At 55.4% G+C, this 24,356-nt stretch overlaps 1 protein-coding gene across 3 annotated transcripts in view; it reads right to left on the bottom strand.

Annotated features, from left to right (window-relative positions):
* The window catches only part of LOC137351338 (protein S100-A1-like), a 78,050-nt gene that overhangs the window by 3,510 nt on the left and 50,184 nt on the right, over positions 1-24,356 (bottom strand). For 2 of the 3 annotated variants that reach the window (XM_068015778.1, XM_068015780.1), the window contains one exon: positions 9,011-9,191. In XM_068015778.1, the coding sequence (XP_067871879.1) occupies positions 9,011-9,151 (141 nt within the window). In that variant the 5' untranslated portion in view covers positions 9,152-9,191. Of the gene's footprint in view, positions 1-9,010; positions 9,192-9,545; positions 9,578-24,356 lie in introns of those variants that run through there. The other variant, XM_068015779.1, reaches the window with a different exon arrangement.

Below are 24,356 nucleotides of genomic sequence, written 5' to 3'. Positions count from 1 at the left end.
TCCCACCCCAAACCCACTCCCCATCCCATCCCCCACCCCAAACACCCTCCCCCATTCCATCCCCCACCCCAAACACCCTCCCCCATTCCATCCCCCACCCTAAACACCTTCCCCCATTCCATTCCCCACCCCAAACCCCCTCCCCCATCCCATCCCCCACCCCCCACCCCAAACACCCTCCCCCATTCCATCCCCCACCCTAAACACCCTCCCCCATTCCATTCCCCACCCCAAACCCCCTCCCCCATTCCATTCCCCACCCTAACCCCCTCCCTCATCAAATCCCCCACCCCAAACCCCCTCCCCCATCCAATCTCCCACCCCAAACCCACTCCCCATCCCATCCCCCACCCCAAACCCACTCCCCATCCCATCCCCCACCCCAAATCCCCTCCCCCATCCCATCCCCCACCCCAAACACCCTCCCCCATTCCATCTCCCACCCCAAACCCACTCCCCATCCAATCCCCCACCCCAAACCCCCTCCCCCATCCCATCTCCCACCCCAAACCCCCTCCCCCATTCCATCCCCCACCCTAAACACCTTCCCCCATTCCATTCCCCACCCCAAACCCCCTCCCCCATCCCATCCCCCACCCCCCACCCCAAACACCCTCCCCCATTCCATCCCCCACCCCAAACACCCTCCCCCATTCCATCCCCCACCCTAAACACCTTCCCCCATTCCATTCCCCACCCCAAACCCCCTCCCCCATCCCATCCCCCACCCCCCACCCCAAACACCCTCCCCCATTCCATCCCCCACCCCAAACCCACTCCCCATCCCATCCCCCACCCCAAATCCCCTCCCCCATCCCATCCCCCACCCCAAACACCCTCCCCCATTCCATCTCCCACCCCAAACCCACTCCCCATCCAATCCCCCACCCCAAACCCCCTCCCCCATCCCATCTCCCACCCCAAACCCCCTCCCCCATTCCATCCCCCACCCCAAACCCTCTCCCCCATTCCATCCCCCACCCCAAATCCCCTCCCCCATTCCATTCCCCACCCTAACCCCCTCCCTCATCAAATCCCCCACCCCAAACCCCCTCCCCCATCCCATCCCCCATCCCAAACACCCTCCCCCATTCCATCCCCCACCCAAAACCCCCTCCCCCATTCCATTCCCCACCCTAACCCCCTCCCTCATCAAATCCCCCACCCCAAACCCCCTCCCCCATTCCATCCCCCACCCCAAACACCCTCCCCCATTCCATCCCCCACCCCAAACCCCCTCCCCCATTCCATTCCCCACCCTAACCCCCTCCCTCATCAAATCCCCCACCCCAAACCTCCTCCCCATCCCATCTCCCACCCCAAACCCACTCCCCATCCCATCCCCCACCCCAAATCCCCTCCCCATCCCATCCCCCACCCCAAACCCCCTCCCCCACCCTAACCCCCTCCCTCATCAAATCCCCCACCCCAAACCCCCTCCCCCATCCCATCCCCCACCCCAAACACCCTCCCCCATTCCTTCCCCCACCCAAAACCCCCTCCCCCATTCCATTCCCCACCCTAACCCCCTCCCTCATCAAATCCCCCACCCCAAACCCCCTCCCCCATTCCATCCCCCACCCCAAACACCCTCCCCCATTCCATCCCCCACCCCAAACCCCCTCCCCCATTCCATTCCCCACCCTAACCCCCTCCCTCATCAAATGCCCCACCCCAAACCCCCTCCCCATCCCATCTCCCACCCCAAACCCACTCCCCATCCCATCCCCCACCCCAAACTCCCTCCCCCATCCCATCCCCCACCCCAAACCCCCTCCCCCATCCCATCCCCCACCCCAAACCCCCTCCCCCATCCCATCTCCCACCCCAAACCCACTCCCCATCCCATCCCCCACCCCAAACCCACTCCCCATCCCATCCCCCACCCCAAACACCCTCCCCCATTCCATCCCCCACCCCAAACACCCTCCCCCATTCCATCCCCCACCCTAAACACCTTCCCCCATTCCATTCCCCACCCCAAACCCCCTCCCCCATCCCATCCCCCACCCCCCACCCCAAACACCCTCCCCCATTCCATCCCCCACCCTAAACACCCTCCCCCATTCCATTCCCCACCCCAAACCCCCTCCCCCATTCCATTCCCCACCCTAACCCCCTCCCTCATCAAATCCCCCACCCCAAACCCCCTCCCCCATCCAATCTCCCACCCCAAACCCACTCCCCATCCCATCCCCCACCCCAAACCCACTCCCCATCCCATACCCCACCCCAAATCCCCTCCCCCATCCCATTCCCCACCCCAAACACCCTCCCCCATTCCATCTCCCACCCCAAACCCACTCCCCATCCCATCCCCCACCCCAAACCCCCTCCCCCATCCCATCTCCCACCCCAAACACCCTCCCCATTCCATCCCCCACCCCAAACCCCCTCCCCCATTCCATCCCCCACCCCAAACCCTCTCCCCCATTCCATCCCCCACCCCAAATCCCCTCCCCCATTCCATTCCCCACCCTAACCCCCTCCCTCATCAAATCCCCCACCCCAAACCCCCTCCCCCATCCCATCCCCCATCCCAAACACCCTCCCCCATTCCATCCCCCACCCAAAACCCCCTCCCCCATTCCATTCCCCACCCTAACCCCCTCCCTCATCAAATCCCCCACCCCAAACCCCCTCCCCCATTCCATCCCCCACCCCAAACACCCTCCCCCATTCCATCCCCCACCCCAAACCCCCTCCCCCATTCCATTCCCCACCCTAACCCCCTCCCTCATCAAATCCCCCACCCCAAACCTCCTCCCCATCCCATCTCCCACCCCAAACCCACTCCCCATCCCATCCCCCACCCCAAATCCCCTCCTCATCCCATCCCCCACCCCAAATCCCCTCCCCATCCCATCCCCCACCCCAAACCCCCTCCCCCACCCTAACCCCCTCCCTCATCAAATCCCCCACCCCAAACCCCCTCCCCCATCCCATCCCCCACCCCAAACACCCTCCCCCATTCCTTCCCCCACCCAAAACCCCCTCCCCCATTCCATTCCCCACCCTAACCCCCTCCCTCATCAAATCCCCCACCCCAAACCCCCTCCCCCATTCCATCCCCCACCCCAAACACCCTCCCCCATTCCATCCCCCACCCCAAACCCCCTCCCCCATTCCATTCCCCACCCTAACCCCCTCCCTCATCAAATGCCCCACCCCAAATCCCCTCCCCATCCCATCTCCCACCCCAAACCCACTCCCCATCCCATCCCCCACCCCAAACTCCCTCCCCCATCCCATCCCCCACCCCAAACCCCCTCCCCCATCCTATCCCCTACCCTGTACCCACCCCCACATCCCATCCCCCACCCTGTAACCACCCTGTACCCACCCCCTACATTCCATCGCCCACCCTGTACCCACCCCCCACATCCCATCCCCCACCCTGTACCCGCCCCCCACATCCCATCCCCCACATCCCATCCCCCACCCTGTACCCACGCCCCACATCCCACCCCCCACCCTGTACCCACCCCCCACATCCCATCCCCCACCCTGTACCCACCCCCACATCCCATCCCCCACATCCCATCCCCCACCCTGTACCCACCCCCACATCCCTCCCCCACCCTGTACCCACCCCCCACATCCCATCCCCCACATCCCATCCCCCACCCTGTACCCACCCCCCACATCCCATCCCCCACCCTGTACCTGCCCCCCACATCCCATCCCCCACCCTGTACCCACCCCCACATCCCTCCCCCACCCTGTAACCACCCCCCACATCCCATCCCCCACACTGTACCCGCCCCCCACATCCCATCCCCCACATCCCATCCCCCACCCTGTACCCACCCCCCCATCCCATCCCCCACCCTGTACCCGCCCCCCACATCCCGTCCCCCACATCCCATCCCCCACCCTGTACCCACCCCCCACATCCCATCCCCCACCCTGTACCCGCCCCCCACATCCCGTCCCCCATATCCCATCCCCCACCCTGTACCCACCCCCCACATCCCATCCCCCACCCTGTACCCGCCCCTCACATCCCATCCCCCACATCCCATCCCCCACCCTGTACCCACCCCCCACATCCCATCCCCCACCCTGTACCCGCCCCCCACATCCCATCCCCCACCCTGTAACCGCCCCCCACATCCCATCCCCCACCCTGTACCCGCCCCCCACATCCCATCCCCCACCCTGTACCCGCCCCCCACATCCCATCCCCCACCCTGTACCTGCCCCCCACATCCCATCCCCCACCCTGTACCCGCCCCCACATCCCTCCCCCACCCTGTAACCACCCCCACATCCCATCCCCCACCCTGTACCCGCCCCCCATCCCATCCCCCACCCTGTACCCGCCCCCACATCCCATCCCCCACCCTGTACCCGCCCCCCATCCCATCCCCCACCCTGTACCCACATCCAATCCCCCACCCTGTACCCGCCCCCACATCCCATCCCCCACATCCCATCCCCCACCCTGTACCCGCCCCCCACATCCCATCCCCCATATCCCATCCCCCACCCTGTACCCACCCCCCACATCCCATCCCCCACCCTGTACCCACCCCCACATCCCATTCCCCACCCTGTACCCGCCCCCCACATCCCATCCCCCACCCTGTACCCGCCCCCCACATCCCATCCCCCACATCCCATCCCCCACCCTGTACCCACCCCCCACATCCCATCCCCCACCCTGTACCCACCCCCCACATCCCATTCCCCCACCCTGTACCCACCCCCCACATCCCATCCCCCACCCTGTAACCACCCCCCACATCCCATCCCCCACCCTGTACCCACCCCCCACATCCCATCCCCCACCCTGTACCCACCCCCCACATCCCATTCCCCCACCCTGTACCCACCCCCCACATCCCATCCCCCACCCTGTAACCACCCCCCACATCCCATCCCCCACCCTGTACCCACCCCCCACACCCCATCCCCCACCCTGTACCCACCCCCCACATCCCATCCCCCACCCTGTACCCACCCCCCACATCCCATCCCCACCCTGTAACCACCCCCCACATCCCATCCCCACCCTGTAACCACCCCCCACATCCCATCCCCCACCCTGTACCCACCCCCTACATCCCATCCCCCACCCTGTACCCACCCCCCACATCCCATCCCCCACCCTGTACCCACCCCCCACATCCCATCCCCCACCCTGTACCCACCCCCCACATCCCATCCCCCACCCTGTACCCGCCCCCCACATCCCGTCCCCCATATCCCATCCCCCACCCTGTACCCACCCCCCACATCCCATCCCCCACCCTGTACCCGCCCCTCACATCCCATCCCCCACATCCCATCCCCCACCCTGTACCCACCCCCCACATCCCATCCCCCACCCTGTACCCGCCCCCCACATCCCATCCCCCACCCTGTAACCGCCCCCCACATCCCATCCCCCACCCTGTACCCGCCCCCCACATCCCATCCCCCACCCTGTACCCGCCCCCCACATCCCATCCCCCACCCTGTACCTGCCCCCCACATCCCATCCCCCACCCTGTACCCGCCCCCACATCCCTCCCCCACCCTGTAACCACCCCCACATCCCATCCCCCACCCTGTACCCGCCCCCCATCCCATCCCCCACCCTGTACCCGCCCCCACATCCCATCCCCCACCCTGTACCCGCCCCCATCCCATCCCCCACCCTGTACCCACCCCCCACCCTATACCCGCCCCCCACATCCCATCCCGCACCCTGTACCCACCCCCCACATCCAATCCCCCACCCTGTACCCGCCCCCACATCCCATCCCCCACATCCCATCCCCCACCCTGTACCCGCCCCCCACATCCCATCCCCCATATCCCATCCCCCACCCTGTACCCACCCCCCACATCCCATCCCCCACCCTGTACCCACCCCCACATCCCATCCCCCACCCTGTACCCGCCCCCCACATCCCATCCCCCACCCTGTACCCGCCCCCCACATCCCATCCCCCATATCCCATCCCCCACCCTGTACCCACCCCCCACATCCCATCCCCCACCCTGTACCCACCCCCACATCCCATCCCCCACCCTGTACCTGCCCCCCACATCCCATCCCCCACCCTGTACCCGCCCCCCACATCCCATCCCCCACATCCCATCCCCCACCCTGTACCCACCCCCCACATCCCATCCCCCACCCTGTACCCACCCCCCACATCCCATTCCCCCACCCTGTACCCACCCCCCACATCCCATCCCCCACCCTGTAACCACCCCCCACATCCCATCCCCCACCCTGTACCCACCCCCCACACCCCATCCCCCACCCTGTACCCACCCCCCACATCCCATCCCCACCCTGTAACCACCCCCCACATCCCATCCCCCACCCTGTACCCACCCCCCACATCCCATCCCCCACCCTGTACCCACCCCCCACATCCCATCCCCCACCCTGTACCCACCCCCCACATCCCATCCCCCACCCTGTACCCACCCCCCACATCCCATCCCCCACCCTGTACCCACCCCCCACATCCCATCCCCCACCCTGTACCCACCCCCCACATCCCATCCCCCACCCTGTACCCACCCCCCACATCCCATCCCCCACTCTGTACCCACCCCCCACATCCCATCCCCCACCCTGTACCGGCCCCCCACATCCCATCCCCCATATCCCATCCCCCACCCTGTACCCACCCCCTACATCCCATCCCTCACCCTGCCCCTCCCCCTACACCCCATAAGTATGGCCCCTATTCCTGGTCTCCCCCAGATGTGGAAACATCTTCTCTATGTCGACTCTATTAAAAACCCTCCATAATTTAAACAACCTCAATCAGGTCACCCTCAGTGTTTTTTTAAGAGAAAAGATTCTCAGCCTGCTGATAGTTATACCCTCTCAGTTCTGCTATCATCCTTGTAAATCTTTGTTGCACCTTTTCCAGTGCCTCTCTATCCTTTTATATAATATGAAGGCCAGAATTGCTCACAGTATTGCAGTTTTAATCAAGGTTCTAAACAAGTTCTGCTCTCTTGCTCACTTCCCACCCACTCTGATGCCAGTTGCTCTGCCTGTTCAGAAAATGATTGAAATGCATCTGTGGTGTTGCAATGAACAGCTGATGTAAACCTTCCAGTGATTGTGCAGCAATGTTCGGGAAGTGAAAATGTTCCTGAGAAAGTGTCTGTCGCTTACCTCAGCTGAGTAGAGTCATTGAGTTATACAGCAGCGAAACAGGCCCTTCGGCCCATCGTGTCTGTGCCGGCCATCAAGCACCTAACTATTCTAATCCCATTCTCCAGCACTTGGCCCGTAGCCTTCTACACTATGGCGTTTCAAATGCTCATCTAAATATTTCTTAAATGTTGTGAGGGTTCCTGCCTCTACCACCCCTTCAGGCAGTGTGTTCCAGATTCCAACCATCCTCTGGGTGAAAACTTTTTTCCTCAAATCCACTCTAAACCTCCCGCCCCTTACCTTAAATCTATGCCCTCTGGTTATTGACCCCTCCGCTAAGGGAAAAAGTCTCTTCCTATCTAACCTACCAATGTCCCTCATAATTTTGTATACCTCAATCAGGTCCCCCCTCATCCTTCTCGGTTCTGAGGAAAACAACCCTAGCCTTTTCAGTCTCTCTTCATAGCTGAAATGCTCCAGCCCAGGCAACATCCTGGTGAATCTCCTCTGCACCCTCTCCAGTGCAATCACATCCTTCCTATAGTGTGGTGACCAGAACTGTACACAGTACTCCAGCTGTGGCCTAACTAGCGTTTTATACAGCTCCATCATAACCTCCCTGCTCTTATATTCTAAGCCTCGGCTAATAAAGGCAAGTATCCCATATGCCTTCCTAACCACCTTATCTACCTGTGCTGCTGCCTTCAGTGATCTATGGACAAGTACACCAATGTCCCCCTGACCCTCTGTACTTCCCAGTGTCCTACCATCCATTGTATATTCCCTTGCCTTGTTAGTCCTCCCAAAATGCATCACCTCACACTTCTCAGGATTAAATTCCATTTGCCACTGCTCTGCCCATCTTACCAGCCCATCTATATCTCCCTGTAATCTAAGGCTTTCCTCCTCACTATTTACAACATCACCAAGTAGAAAGGCAGCTGATGATTTGAAGCCTCTGTTGCTGTGGATTTTCCCTATGAGATATCCCTGGGCCCACTCCCTGTGATACCCTGACAGGACAGTGGGAATCAGCACTGGTTTAAGAGGCAGCTGCAAGTCCTGGTCTACAGTTGATTGGTGTATATTTGCAGTGGTTCTGTACGGTGGTTGTAGTAAAGTATCAACTTGAGTCAGGAGGTTGTCGGTTCAAACCTCACTCTGGAGGCTGGAGCACAAAATCCAGGCTGACACTCCTAGAGTAATACTGAGGGGGTGTTGTACTGTCCAGCGTGCTCTCTTTCAGATGAGACTTTAAAGTGAGGCCCTCTCTGCTCCCTTCAGATGGAGGTACAAGATCCTACAGTCACTATTCTGTAAGGGGGTTATTCCCAGCATCACTACAAATAGATGATCAGGCATTATAGCATTGCTGTTTGTGGGATCTTACTCTGTGCAAATTGACGGCAGCATTTCCTACATTACAATAATGACTACACGTCAAAACAAGTATTCTGTTGGCTGTGAAGCACTTTGGGATGTCCTGAGATGGACAATGGTGCTATCAGAATGGACGCTGTCTTCTTCCATGCCCCCTGACCTCCCCCCGCCCCCCAACAAGGAAACTGGTTGCTGCTTCCTTCCAAAAGCTAGTGATTTGGATCTAATTGGTGGCTTGTTAGCTTGCTCTGCACCAATCAGAGCTCACCCAGCAGAAAAAAGAGTGACATTACACAGAGCTCAGTCTGAGCACAGCATTTCAATTCATTTCGAAAATAAGGGTCATCGACTCTAAGTCTAGGTACTCACCTGCATCCTAGCACCTTCTATGGGAGGAGACCCATTCACACTGAACACAGAATCTCTCTGCATCAGGATTCATTCAGCTCGATTCACTCAACCAATTTCTAACTACTGGGTTTTTACAACCCAAGCTAACACTTTATCATTTACCTTCAGGAAAGCTCCAAGCTCCCCCTTCAGCAGCTCCTTGAGTTCAGCTTTGGTTAGTGTGTACTTGTCTCCCTCTTTTCCCGAGTATCTGTAGAAAACTTTGATGATTGCGTCCATAGCACTTTCCAGTTGAGACAGCATTGCTGATGTTGATGTGGGCTTGGCTGTGATCGAGTGGGAGCTGGCACAAAGAAAATTGGGGTGAAAGGAAGATATTAGATCACAGAACATCAAACAGATCTCCACCACACACAATAGAAGATTTCTCTTAAAAGCAACAGCCAGAACAACACTGACTCCACACTCCAATTCATCATTAGCTTAAAGCTTCAAATCCAACTGCTCCTGTCTACTAAACATTGGAATGTAGTTGCAGAATTTGTTCAATTCTCCACTGAAATACTTTTCAGGTAGTTTCTTTCCTCAAGAAAGTAATTTTAAAAAAAAGAATTAACAATAATATAATCCATCACTTTAACAAATAAAAGATTGGAGCAGTCTGCCCATAGGCTACTGCAAACTCTCCTCTACTTACCAATCTGAAGATTCCAAAGGACCAGGAACGTAACCAACAGCATCCGGACTTTATACAGAGTGCCCGACAATCACAGCATTCAACCCCGCCCCATGCAGCTCATTGGCTTAGTAGGCAGGTGCTCCTGTCAATTACTGTCGTCAGGAACGGTCCTATTGATGAAACAAAGGCTCTTGCCTTCATTGCCCTTGTGGAAATCATTAACCAACAAACAAGCCGAGCACACCCCAGGGGAACTCCACACTCAAAATCTGCTCCCTCGGCAGGAATAGTAATCTAGAGACCTGGATGAATGATCCAGAGATATGAGTTCAAATCCCACCATGGCAGCTGGGGGAATTTAAATTCAGTTAATTAACAAATCTGGAATAAAAAGCTGGTCTAACGATGGCGATGAAACCATTGTCGATTGTTGTAAAAACCCATCTGGTTCACTCATGTCTTTTAGGGAAGGGAATCTGCCGTCCTTACCTGGTCTGGCCTACATGTGACTCCAGACGCACAGCAATGTGATTGACACATAACTGCCGTCTGAAATGGCCTAGCTACAGAAAAGTCTAATAATGAAACTGGACGGACCAACCGGCATCGACCTAGGCACTGGAAATGACAACGGCAAACCCAGCCCCGTCAACCATATAAAATCCTCCTCACTAATATCTGGGGGCTTGTGCTGAAGTTGGGAGAGCTGTCCCAGACTCGTCAGGGAACAGCCTGACATAGTCATACTCACGGAATCATACCTGACAGACAATGTCCCAGACACTGCCATCACCATCCCCGGGTATGTCCTGTCCCACCGGCAGGACAGACCCAGCAGAGGTGGTGGCACAGTGGTATACAGTAGGGAGGGAGTTGCCCTGGGAGTCCTCAACATCGACTCCGGACCCCATGAAGTCTCATGACATCAGGTCAAACATGGGCAAGGTAACCTCCTACTGATTACCATCTACCGCCCTCCCTCAGCTGATGAGTCAGTACTCCTCCATGTTCAACACCACTTGGAAGAAGCACTGAAGAAGCAAGGGCACAAAATGTACTCCGGGTGAGGGACTTCAATGTCCATCACCAAGAGTGGCTCGGTAGCATTACTACTGACCGAGCTGGCCGAGTCCTAAAGGACACAGCTGCTAGACTGGGCTGCGGCAAGTGGCGAGGGAACCGACAAGAGGGAAAAATCTACTAGGCCTCACCAATCTGCCTGCTGCAGATGCTTCTGTCCATGACAGTATTGGCAGGAGTGACCACCACACAGACCTTGTGGAGCCAAAGTCCTGTCTTCACATTGAGGATACCGTCCATCGTGTTGTGTGGCACTACCACCGTGCTGAATGGGATAGATTTCGAACATATCTAGCAACTCAAAACGGGGCATCCATGAGGCGCTGTGGACCATCAGCAGCAAAATTGTATTCAACCACAATCTGTATCCTCATGGCCCGGCATATCCCCCACTCTACCATTACCATCAAGCCAGGAGACCAACCCTGGTTCAATGAAGAGTGCAGGAGGGCATGCCAGGAGCAGCACCAGGCATACCTCAAAATGAGGTGTCAACCTGGTGAAGCTACAACACAGGAATACATCATACCAAACAGCGTAAGCAGCATGCGATAGACAGAGCAAAGCGATCCCACAAGCAACGGATCAGATCTAAGCTCTGCAATCCTGCCATATCCAGTCATGAATGGTGGTGGACAATTAAACAACTAACTGGAGGAGGTGGCTCCATAAACATCCGCAGCCTCAATGATGGGGGAGCCCAGCACATCAGTGCAAAAGATAAGGCTGAAGTATTTGCAACAATCTTCAGCCAGAAGTGCCGAGTTGATGATCCATCTCGGCCTCCTCCTGAAGTCCCCAGCATTACAGATGCCAGACTTCAGCCAATTTGATTCACTCCATGTGATATCAAGGATTGACTGAAGGCACTGGATACTGCAAAGGTTATGGGCCCTGACAACATTCCGGCAATAGTACTGAAGACTGTCATTCAGAACTTGCCGTGCCCCTGGCCAAGCTGTTCCACTACAGCTACAACACTGGCATCTACCCTGCAATGTGGAAAATTGCCCAGGTATGTCCTGTACACAAGAAGTAGGAAAAATCCAACCCGGCCAATTACCGCCCCATCAGTCTACTGATCATTAGTAAAGTGATGGATGGAAGGTATTATTGACAGTGCCATCAAGTGGCACTTACTCAGCAACTTAACTGGACCAGCCACATAAATACAGTGGCTTCAAGGAGGCTAGAAATTCTGAGGTGAGTAACTTACTCCTGACTCCTGAAAGCCTGTCCACCATCAATAAGGCACAAGTCAGGAGTGTGATGGAATACAGCCCATTTGCCCGGATGAGGGTGACTCCAACAACACTCAAGAAGCTCGACACCATCCAGGACAAAGCAGCCCGCTTGATTGGCACCCCACCTACCACCTTCACTCCCTCTACCACTGACGCACAGTGGTAGCAGTGTGTACCATCCACAAGATGCACTGCAGCAACGCACCAAGTTTCCTTCAGCAACACCTTCCAAACCCACGACCTCTACCAACTAGAAGGACAAGGGCAGCAAATGCATGGGAACACCACCACCTGCAAGTTCCCGTCCAAGTCACACACCATCCTGACTTGGAACTATATCGCCGTTCCTTCACTGTCGCTGGGTCAAAATCCTGGAACTCCCTTCCTAACAGCACTGTGGGTGTACCTACCTCACATGGACTGCAGCGGTTCAAGAAGACAGCTCACCACCACCTTCTCAAGGGCAATTAGGGATGGGCAATAAATGCTGGCCTGTCCAAAGGAGCTCACATCATATAAACAAAGAACAAAGAAAATTACAGCACAGGAACAGGCCCTTCGGCCCTCCAAGCCTGCGCCGATCCAGATCCTCTATCTAAACATGTCGCCTATTTTCTAAGGGTCTGTATCTCTTTGCTTCCTGCCCATTCATGTATCTGTCTAGATACATCTTAAAAGACGCCATCGTGCCCGCATCTACCACCTCCGCTGGCAACGCGTTCCAGGCACCTACCACCCTCTGCGTAAAGAACCTTCCACGCATATCCCCCCTAAACTTTTCCCCTTTCACTTTGAACTCGTGTCCTCTAGTAATTGAATCCCCCACTCTGGGAAAAAGCCTCTTGCTATCCACCCTGTCTATACCTCTCATGATTTTGTACACCTCAATCAGGTCCCCCCTCAACCTCCGTCTTTCTAATGAAAATAAGCCTAATCTACTCAACCACTCTTCATAGCTAGTGCCCTCCATACCAGGCAACATCCTGGTGAACCTCCTCTGCACCCTCTCCAAAGCATCCACATCCTTTTGGTAATGTGGCGACCAGAACTGCACGCAGTATTCCAAATGTGGCCGAACCAAAGTCCTATACAACTGTAACATGACCTGCCAACTCTTGTACTCAATACCCCGTCCGATGAAGGAAAGCATGCCGTATGCCTTCTTGACCACTCTATTTACCTGCGTTGCCACCTTCAGGGAACAGTGGACCTGAACACCCAAATCTCTCTGGACATCAATTTTCCCCAGGACTTTTCCATTTATTGTATAGTTCACTCTTGAATTGGATCTTCCAAAATGCATCACCTCGCATTTGCCCTGATTGAACTCCATCTGCCATTTCTCTGCCCAACTCTCCAATCTATCTATATTCTGCTGTATTCTCTGACAGTCCCCTTCACTATCTGCTACTCCACCAATCTTAGTGTCGTCTGCAAACTTGCTAATCAGTCCACCTATACTTTCCTCCAAATCATTAATGTATATCACAAACAACAGTGGTCCCAGCACGGATCCCTGTGGAACACCACTGGTCACACGTCTCCATTTTGAGAAACTCCCTTCCACTGCTACTCTCTGTCTCCTGTTGCCCAGCCAGTTCTTTATCCATCTAGCTAGTACACCTTGGACCCCATGCGCCTTCACTTTCTCCATCAGCCTGCCATGGGGAACCTTATCAAACGCCTTACTGAAGTCCATGTATATGACATCGACAGCCCTTCCCTCATCAATCAACTTTGTCACTTCCTCAAAGAATTCTATTAAGTTGGTAAGACATGACCTTCCCTGCACAAAACCATGTTGCCTATCACTGATAAGCCCATTTTCTTCCAAATGGGAATAGATCCTATCCCTCAGTATCTTCTCCAGCAGCTTCCCTACCACTGACGTCAGGCTCACCGGTCTATAATTACCTGGATTATCCCTGCTACCCTTCTTAAACAAGGGGACAACATTAGCAATTCTCCAGTCCTCCGGGACCTCACCCGTGTTTAAGGATGCTGCAAAGATATCTGTTAAGGCCCCAGCTATTTCCTCTCTCTTTTCCCTCAGTAACCTGGGATAGATCCCATCCGGACCTGGGAACTTGTCCACCTTAATGCCCTTTAGAATACCCAACACTTCCTCCCTCCTTATGCCGACTTGACCTAGAGTAATCAAACATCTGTCCCTAACCTCAACATCCGTCATGTCCCTCTCCTCGGTGAATACCGATGCAAAGTACTCGTTTAGAATCTCACCCATTTTCTCTGACTCCAAGCATAACATTCCTCCTTTGTCCTTTAGTGGGCCAATCCTTTCTCTAGTTACCCTCTTTCTCCTTATATATGAATAAAAGGCTTTGGGATTTTCTTTAACCCTGTTTGCTAAAGATACTTCATGACCCCTTTTAGCCCTCTTAATTCCTTGTTTCAGATTGGTCCTACATTCCCGATATTCTTTCAAAGCTTCGTCTTTCATCAGCCGCCTAGACCTTATGTATGCTTCCTTTTTCCTCTTAGCTAGTCTCACAATTTCACCTGTCATCCATGGTTCCCTAATCTTGCCATATGAATTAAATTTTTTTTAAAAATCGCTGCTCAATACCTTGTGTTCCCCAGAGGGAATCCTTGCTTAGAGTCCTGGTCCCTCAGGGAGGGAATCCTTGCTTCAAATTTGTTCTCTTAGTGTTGGCTGTCCCTACTCTCAAAGTCAGGAGTTTCCACTTGGGCTACTGCTGGGGATTTCACAGAACAAGCTATATGTTCTTAAAATCTGGATTCCCACCCCTGAAAAGGCTTCCTCTGCACTGCTCAATGTTAACTGTGTTCACACCCTAGAGCACAGCAATGACTATACTTCACAAGTACTTCATTGAGTTTGGGGTGCCTTTCATTAGATGAGGATATTAAGAGTTACAGAAGTAAGGCAGATGGATGGAGTTCCCATCAGATCAGTCATGATCAAATTGAATGACCAAACAGGCTTAAGGGGCGAAATGGCCTCCTCCCCTTCCTATGGGATGTCCTGAGGTTGTGAAAGGTGCTATATAAATGAAAGTTCTTTTTTCATTCCTCTATTTTAGACCTACTGATATGTTTTTAATAGGATTTTCCTATTTTCGTGTTACAGCCCCAGGCACTGACATGGCAAGAAGTTCCTTCAGTCCACTGCCGTTTTCATGCTGTCGCACCAGTGTGGGCTGGAGAAGTCGATTGGCTCCTCACCCATTTTGAGTTTTATTTTAAGGTTTCTATTCTTTAATTGCTCTTACGGAGGTTGCCCTTCCTGACCCCTAGAGAGCTTTGGGACTTGTCCATTGAGAAGCCAATCGCAGGCTTGCTTTACCTCCCTAACATCTTCCTTTCTGTCTCCCTTTGCCTGCCTGTCAACACTGAGCATTTCTGTCCTGTTTCCCTGCCCTGTCCTGGACAGATTCTTTGAAAGATTTAGTGGACCTTCCCAATGTTTCCTTTCCCAAATTATTCCACTCAAATGCAGTTTGAAAAACCGGTGTAATTCTAGGTAGGGCCATTGTTAACCCAGTATTGGCTCCTGCTTCATCCAGTCATTGCTTCAATGATAAATTTTACTATCTCTTGAATTTATTTGGACAGCAACAAACTCCTTACAACAAAGGACATTTCAAAATGAAGCAACAGACACTGCCATTGCGTTCCTGGTTCAAGATCAATAGATCACAGGATGGATTCACACAAACCAAACTGAAACCAAGTGATTTTCAGAGAGAGACATCGGTCGGTTTTCAGAAAATATCCTACACTTTCAGTTTATGTACAGTATCTATTACTTTCTTTTCATTGATCAATAAAAGGAAACTTATGGACCATTGGAAGAGGAGGAGGCCATTCAGCCCCTTCAGCCTGTCCCGCCATTCGGTTAGTTCAGGTCTGATCTGTATCTCAACCTCATTTACCTGCCTTGGCTTCATGTCCTGGATCCATCGGCTTGTGATTGTGAAATCAGCCAATAAGTTAACTTGAGTTTGGAAATACAATTCTTTCAATTTATCCATGTGATAGGGAATATTTTGTTTCTGCAACAACTACCGTGGAATCTCCCTGCTCAGCATAGTGGGGAAAGTCTTTGATCGAGTCGCTCTAAACAGGTTCCAGAAGCTGGCCGAGCGCGTCTACCCTGAGGCACAGTGTGGCTTTCGAGCAGAGAGATCCACCATTGACATGCTGTTCTCCCTTCGCCAGCTACAGGAGAAATGCCGTGAACAACAGATGCCCCTCTACGTTGCTTTCATTGATCTCACCAAAGCCTTTGACCTCATCAGCAGACGTGGTCTCTTCAGACTACTAGCAAAGATCGGATGTCCACCAAAGCTACTAAGAATCATCACCTCATTCCATGACAATATGAAAGGCATTGCGGTGCCTCATCAGACCCCTTTCCTATCCTGAGTGGCGTGAAACAGGGCTGTGTTCTCGCACCCACACTGTTTGGGATTTTCTTCTCACTGCTGCTCTCACATGCGTTCAAGTCTTCAGAAGAAGGAATTTTCCTCCACACAAGATCAGGGGGCAGGTTGTTTAACCTTGCCCGTCTAAGAGCGAAGACCAAAGTACGGAAAGTCCTCATCAGGGAACTCCTCTTTGCTGACGATGCTGCTTTAACATCTCACACCGAAGAGTGTCTGCAGAGTCTCATCGACAGGTTTGCGGCTGCCTGTAACGAATTTGGCCTAACCATCAGCCTCAAGAAAACGAACATCATGGGACAGGACGTCAGAAATGCCCCATCCATCAATATCGGCGACCACGCTCTGGAAGTGGTTCAAGAGTTCACCGACCTAGGCTCAACTATCACCAGTAACCTGTCTCTAGATGCAGAAATCAACAAGCGCATGGGAAAGGCTTCCACTGCTATGTCCAGACTGGCCAAGAGAGTGTGGGAAAATGGCGCAATGACACGGAACACAAAAGTCCGAGTGTATCAAGCCTGTGTCCTCAGTACCTTGCTCTACGGCAGCGAGGCCTGGACAACGTATGTCAGCCAAGAGCGACGTCTCAATTCATTCCATCTTCGCTGCCTCTGGAGAATACTTGGCATCAGGTGGCAGGACCGCATCTCCAACACAGAAGTCCTCGAGGCGGCCAACATCCCCAGCATATACACCCTACTAAGCCAGCGGCACTTGAGATGGCTTGGCCATGTGAGCCGCATGGAAGGTGGCAGGATCCCCAAGGACACATTGTACAGCGAGCTCGTCACTGGTATCAGACACACCGGCCGTCCATGTCTCCGCTTTAAAGACGTCTGCAAATGCGACATGAAATCCTGTGACATTGATCACAAGTTGTGGGAGTCAGTTGCCAGCGTTCGCCAGAGCTGGCGGGCAGCCATAAAGGCGGGGCTAAAGTGTGGCGAGTCGAAGAGACTTAGCAGTTGGCAGGAAAATAGACAGAAGCGCAAGGAGAGAGCCAACTGTGTAACAGCCCCGACAACCAATTTTATCTGCAGCACCTGTGGAAGAGCCTGTCACTCTAGAATTGGCCTTTATAGCCACTCCAGGCGCTGCTTCACACACCACTGACCACCTCCAGGCGCTTACCCATTGTCTCTCGAGACAAGGAGGCCAAAGAAGATTTAAGAAAGACAAAGGGCTGGATTTTATGCTCTCCCACATGGTGAGTTTGGGGGCGGGGAGGGTATTAAATCGGGCGAGATGGTGGTGGGGTGAGGGGAGACCCATACCTTCCCACCTCCACCCCGATTCACTCTGTAGCCTGTGGACAGTCTTCCTGCCCCGCTGCCAATTAAGGCCCTTAAATGGGCAGTTAATGGCCGATAATGGCCTCTTCCTAATGTTAATTATCAGCCTGTGGCCACATGGGGAAGACGACCGCAAACCCGGCTTGCTGGCTCCAGGGAAAGGTGGGGGTTCCCATTGAGAGCCACCCCCCTGCCGACCCCACAACACCCCCCCTTCCCTGTGAACCCCCACCCTGAGAAACCCCTCCTGCCATCTCTCACCTGGGGCCCAGGTCCATGACAAACTGAGGCCAGGGGGTGCATTACCAGCAGCAGCCACTGCCTCCCTGGTGGCGCTGCAGGGTAAAAGAGCTGCTGGCCTCTGATTGGCTGGTATCAGATTAGCCTGCCTCTGATTGCCCAGCGTCTGATTGGCCTGCCTCTGATTGGCTGGCCTCTGATTGGCCGGCAGCTCTCAGTGGGCGGGATATCTATCCCGGGGTCTTTCACCCTGGGGGAATTCCCGCTGCTGCCCAATGAAGTGCCTGATTGACAGGTCTTCCCGAGCGTCACCGCACGGCTCCCATTGGCTCTCCAGGCAGCGGGCGAGAAGCCCGTCGCCGCCATTAAATACCACCCAAAGACAGAACGTCTCACAGCCCCAGGACGTCTCAAACTACTTCACAACCAATGAAATAATTCTGATGTGATGTCACTGTTGTAATGCAGGAAATGAAGCAGCCATTTTTGTGCACAGCAAGCTCCCACAAACAGTAATGATCCGAGAACCTGTTTTCTTGATGTTGATTGAGCGATGAATATTGCCCAAGGACACTGGAGAGAACTCCCCTGCTCGTCTTTCAAATACTGGCGACGGGAAATTTTACATCCACGAGAGAGGCCAGACAGAGGGCACTCCCTCAGTACTGACCCTGCAACAGTGTGGCACTCCCTCAGTACTGACCCTCCAACAGTACGGCACTCCCTCAGTACTGACCCTCCAACAGCGTGGCACTCCCTCAGTACTGACTCTCCAACAGTGCGCCACGCCCTCAGTACTGACTCTCCGACAGTGCGGCACTCCCTCAGTACTGACCCTCCAACAGTGCGGCGCTCCCTCAGTACTGACCTTCCAACAGTACGGCACTCCCTCAGTACTGACCCTGCAACAGTGCGGCACTCCCTCAGTACTGACCCTCCAACAGTGCGGCACTCCCTCAGTACTGACCCTCCAACAGTGCGGCACTCCCTCACTACTGACCCTCCAACAGTGCGGCACTCCCTCACGACTGACCCTCCAACAGTGCGGCACTTCCTCAGTACTGACCCTCCGACAGTGCGGCGCTCCCTCAGTACTGACTCTCCAACAGTGCGGCGTTCCCTCAGTGCTGACCCTCCAACAGTGCAGCACTCCCTCAGCACTGACCCTCCGACAGTGTAGCACTCCATCACTACTGACCCTCCGACAGTGCGACACTCCCTCACTACTGACTCTCCGACAGTGTGGCACTCCCTCAGTACCTACCCTCCGACAGTGCAGCACTCCCTCACTACCGACCCTCCGACAGTGCGGCACTCCCTCAGTACTGACCCTCCGACAGTGCGGCACTCCCTCAGTACTGACCCTCCGACAGTGCGGCATTCCCTCAATACTGACCCTCCAACAGTGCAGCGCTCCCTCAGCACTGACCCTCCGACAGTGTAGCACTCCCTCACTACTGACCCTCCGACAGTGCGGCTCTCCCTCAGTACTGACCTTCCGACAGTGCGGCACTCCCTCAGTACTGACCCTCTGACAGTGTGGCACTCCCTCAGTACTGACCCTCCGACAGTGCGGCATTCCCTCAGTACTGACCCTCTGACAGTGCAGCACTCCCTCAGTACTGACCCTCCGACAGTGCAGCGCTCCCTCAGTACCGACCCTCTGACAGTGCAGCGCTCCCTCAGTATCGACTCTCCGACAGTGCAGCGCTCCCTCAGTACTGATGCTCCGACCGTGCAGAACTCCCTCAGTACTGATCCTCCGACAGTGCAGCGCTCCCTCAGTACCGACCCTCCGACAGTGCAGCACTCCCTCAGTACTCACCCTCTGACAGTGCAGCACTCGCTCAGTATTGACCCTCTGACAGTGCAGCGCTCCCTCAGTACGGACCTTCCGACAGTGCAGCACTCCCTCAGTACTGACCCTCCGACAGTGCAGCGCAACCTCAGTACCGACCTTCCGACAGTGCAGCACTCCCTCAGTACTGACCCTCCGACAGTGCGGCACTCCCTCAGTACTGATCCTCCGACAGTGCAGCGCTCCCTCAGTACCGACCCTCCGACAGTGCAGCACTCCCTCAGTACTGACCCTCCGACAGTGCGGCACTCCCTCAGTACTGACCCTCCGACAGTGCGGCACTCCCTCAGTACTGACCCTCTGACAGTGTGGCACTCCCTCAGTACTGACCCTCCGACAGTGCGGCACTCCCTCAGTACTGAACCCTCCGACTGTGCAGCACTCCCTCAGTACTGACCCTCTGACAGTGTGGCACTCCCTCAGTACTGACCCTCCGACAGTGCAGCACTCCCTCAGTACTGATCCTCCGACAGTGCGGCACTCCTTCAGTACTGACCCTCCGACAGTGCGGCACTCCCTCAGTACTGACCCTCCGACAGTGCGGCACTCCCTCAGTACTTACCCTCCGACATTGCGGCATTCCCTCAGTACTGACCCTCCGACAGTGTGGCACTCCCTCAGTACTGACCCTCCGACAGTGCAGCGCTCCCTCAGTACCGACCCTCCGACAGTGCGGCACTCCCTCAGTACTGACCCTCTGATAGTGCGGCACTCCCGCAGGACTGACCCTCCGACAGTGCGGCACTCCCTCAGTACTGACCCTCTGACAGTGCGGCACTCCCTCAGTACTGACCCACCGACAGTGCAGCACTCCCTCACTACTGACAATCCAACAGTGCGGCACTCCCTCAGTACTGACCCTCCAACAGTGCGGCACTCCCTCAGTACTGACCCTCCAATAGTACGGCACTCCCTCAGTACTGACCCTGCAACAGTGCGGCACTCCCTCAGTACTGACCCTCCAACAGTGTGGCATTCCCTCAGTACTGACTCTCCAACAGTGCGCCAAGCCCTCAGTACTGACCCCCCGACAGTGTGCCCCTCCCTCAGTACTGACCCTCCAACAGTGCGGCACTCCCTCACGACTGACCCTCCAACAGTGCGGCACTCCCTCAGTACTGACCCTCCAACAGTGCGGCACTCCCTCAGTACTGACCCTCCAACAGTGCAGCACTCCCTCAGCACTGACCCTCCAACAGTGCGGCACTCCCTCAGTACTGACCCTCCGACAGTGCGGCACTCCCTCAGTACTGACCCTCCAACTGTGCGGCGCTCCCTCACTACAGACCCTCCGACAGTGCGGCACTTCCTCAGCACTGATCCTCCGACAGTGCAGCACTCCCTCACGACTGACACTCCGACAGTGCGGCGTTCCCTCAGTACTGACCCTCCAACAGTGCGGCATTCCCTCAATACTGACCCTCCAACAGTGCGGCGCTCCCACAGTACTGACTCTCCAACAGTGCGGCGTTCCCTCAGTACTGACCCTCCAACAGTGCGGCATTCCCTCAATACTGACCCTCCAACAGTGCGGCGCTCCCACAGTACTGACCCTCCAACAGTGCGGCGTTCCCTCAGTACTGACCCTCCAACAGTGCGGCACTCCCTCAGCACTGACCCTCCGACAGTGTAGCACTCCCTCACTACTGACCCTCCGACAGTGCGGCACTCCCTCACTACTGACCCTCCGACAGTGTGGCACTCCCTCAGTACTGACCGTCCGACAGTGCAGCGCAACCTCAGTACCGACCTTCCGACAGTGCAGCACTCCCTCAGTACTGATCCTCCGACAGTGCAGCGCTCCCTCAGTACCGACCCTCCGACAGTGCAGCACTCCCTCAGTACTGACCCTCCGACAGTGCGGCACTCCCTCAGTACTGACCCTCTGACAGTGTGGCACTCCCTCAGTACTGACCCTCCGACAGTGCGGCACTCCCTCAGTACTGACCCTCTGACAGTGCAGCACTCCCTCAGTACTGACCCTCCGACAGTGCAGCGCTCCCTCAGTACCGACCCTCTGACAGTGCAGCGCTCCCTCAGTATCGACTCTCCGACAGTGCAGCGCTCCCTCAGTACTGATGCTCCGACCGTGCAGAACTCCCTCAGTACTGATCATCCGACAGTGCAGCGCTCCCTCAGTACCGACCCTCCGACAGTGCAGCACTCCCTCAGTACTCACCCTCTGACAGTGCAGAACTCCCTCAGTACTGAATCTCCAACAGTGCAGCACTCGCTCAGTATTGACCCTCTGACAGTGCAGCGCTCCCTCAGTACGGACCTTCCGACAGTGCAGCACTCCCTCAGTACTGACCCTCCGACAGTGCAGCGCAACCTCAGTACCGACCTTCCGACAGTGCAGCACTCCCTCAGTACTGACCCTCCGACAGTGCGGCACTCCCTCAGTACTGATCCTCCGACAGTGCAGCGCTCCCTCAGTACCGACCCTCCGACAGTGCAGCACTCCCTCAGTACTGACCCTCCGACAGTGCAGCACTCCCTCAGTACTGATCCTCCGACAGTGCGGCACTCCCTCAGTACTGACCCTCCGACAGTGCGGCACTCCCTCAGTACTGACCCTCCGACAGTGCGGCACTCCCTCAGTACTTACCCTCCGACATTGCGGCACTCCCTCAGTGCTGACCCTCTGATAGTGCGGCACTCCCGCAGTACTGACCCTCCGACAGTGCGGCACTCCCGCAGTACTGACCCTCCGACAGTGCGGCACTCCCTCAGTACTGACCCTCCGACAGTGCGGCACTCCCTCAGTACTGACCCTCTGACAGTGTGACACTCCCTCAGTACTGACCCTCCGACAGTGCGGCACTCCCTCAGTACTGACCCTCTGACAGTGCAGCACTCCCTCAGTACTGACCCTCCGACAGTGCGGCACTCCCTCAGTACTGACCCTCTGACAGTGTGGCACTCCCTCAGTACTGACCCTCCGACAGTGCGGCACTCCCTCAGTACTGAACCCTCCGACTGTGCAGCACTCCCTCAGTACCGACCCTCCGACAGTGCAGCACTCCCTCAGTACTGATCCTCCGACAGTGCGGCACTCCCTCAGTACTGACCCTCCGACAGTGCGGCACTCCCTCAGTACTGACCCTCCGACAGTGCGGCACTCCCTCAGTACTTACCCTCCGACATTGCGGCATTCCCTCAGTACTGACCCTCCGACAGTGCGGCACTCCCTCAGTACTGACCCCCCGACAGTGCGGCACTCCCTCAGTACTGACCCTCCGACAGTGCGGCACTCCCTCAGTACTGACCCTCCGACAGTGCAGCGCTCCCTCAGTACTGACCCTCCGACAGTGCAGCACTCCCTCAGTACTGACCCTCCGACAGTGCGGCACTCCCTCAGTACTGACCCTCTGACAGTGCGGCACTCCCTCAGTACTGACCCTCCGACAGTGCGGCACTCCCTCAGTACTGACCCTCCGACAGTGCGGCACTCCCTCTGTGTCTCAATGGAAGTCTCAGCCGCCATCATGTGCTCAACGCCTATCATAGGTTTTGAACAAACTCCCAATTGAGAAGTGTGCCAAGCTGACACTTACTGCACAAAATATGACAGGAATTGATTAAAGAACTGATAATTTGTATAAAACAGCGTGCTGATTTTTTTAATTGACCCACAAATAACACAATGAGAGAGCTTCTGTACCTTTTGACTGTGTGTAGTTTGTGACACTAGATGGGAAAGTGTTTTTAAGTTAAGCTGCCCGTGCCGAGGGGAGATATTGGAGCAGAAGCTGGTTTGCATTGCACGCATTTTTTGGATGATCAAATCTGGGATTGGGACTGTCTGGCCTGACTGGGACATTCTGGCCTGATTGAGACCGTCTCGCCTGATTGGGACCGTTTGTCTTGATTGGGACCGTCTGGCCCGATTGAGACCGTCTGGCCTGATTGGGGCCGTCTGGCCCGATTGGGACCGTTTGTCTCGATTGGGACCGTCTGACCCGATTGCGACTGTTTGTCTCGATTGGGACCGTCTGGCCTGATTGAGACCGTCTGGCCCGATTGGGACTGTCTGGCCTGATTGAGACCATCTACATAGAAACATAGAAAATGGGAGCAGGAGTAGGCCATTCGGCCCTTCGAGCCTGCTCCACCATTCATTATGATCATGGCTGATCATCCAACTCAGTAACCTGTTCCAGCTTTTGTCCCATACCCTTTGATCCCTTTAGACCCAAGAGCGATATCTAACTCCTTCTTGAAAACATACAATGTTTTGGCCTCAACTGCTTTCTGTGGTAGTGAATTCCACAGGTTCAACACACTCTGGGTGAAGAAATTTCTCCTCATCTCAGTCCTGAAAGGTTTACCCCTTATCCTTAGACTATGACCCCTGGTTCTGGACTCCCCCACCATCGGGAACATCCTTCCTGCATCTACTCTGTCAAGTCCTGTTAGAATTTTATAGGTTTCTATGAGATCCCCCCTCACTCTTCTGAACTCTAGCGAATATAATCCTAAACGACTCAATCTCTCCTCATACATCAGTCCCGCCATCCCAGGAATCAATCTGGTAAACCTTCGCTGCACTCCCGCTATAGCAAGAACATCCTAATGTCCTGATCTATCCTGTAATCTGGTCTGATTGGGACTGTCTGGTCTCTTTATGACTGTCTGCCCCAGTTGGGACCATCCAGCCTGATTGGGACCATCTCTCTATGACT

The sequence above is a fragment of the Heterodontus francisci genome, chromosome 36, assembly GCF_036365525.1.
Source record: "Heterodontus francisci isolate sHetFra1 chromosome 36, sHetFra1.hap1, whole genome shotgun sequence".
In the NCBI taxonomy this organism is placed as follows: domain Eukaryota; kingdom Metazoa; phylum Chordata; class Chondrichthyes; order Heterodontiformes; family Heterodontidae; genus Heterodontus; species Heterodontus francisci.
This window is presented reverse-complemented; position numbering and strand designations above follow the sequence as displayed.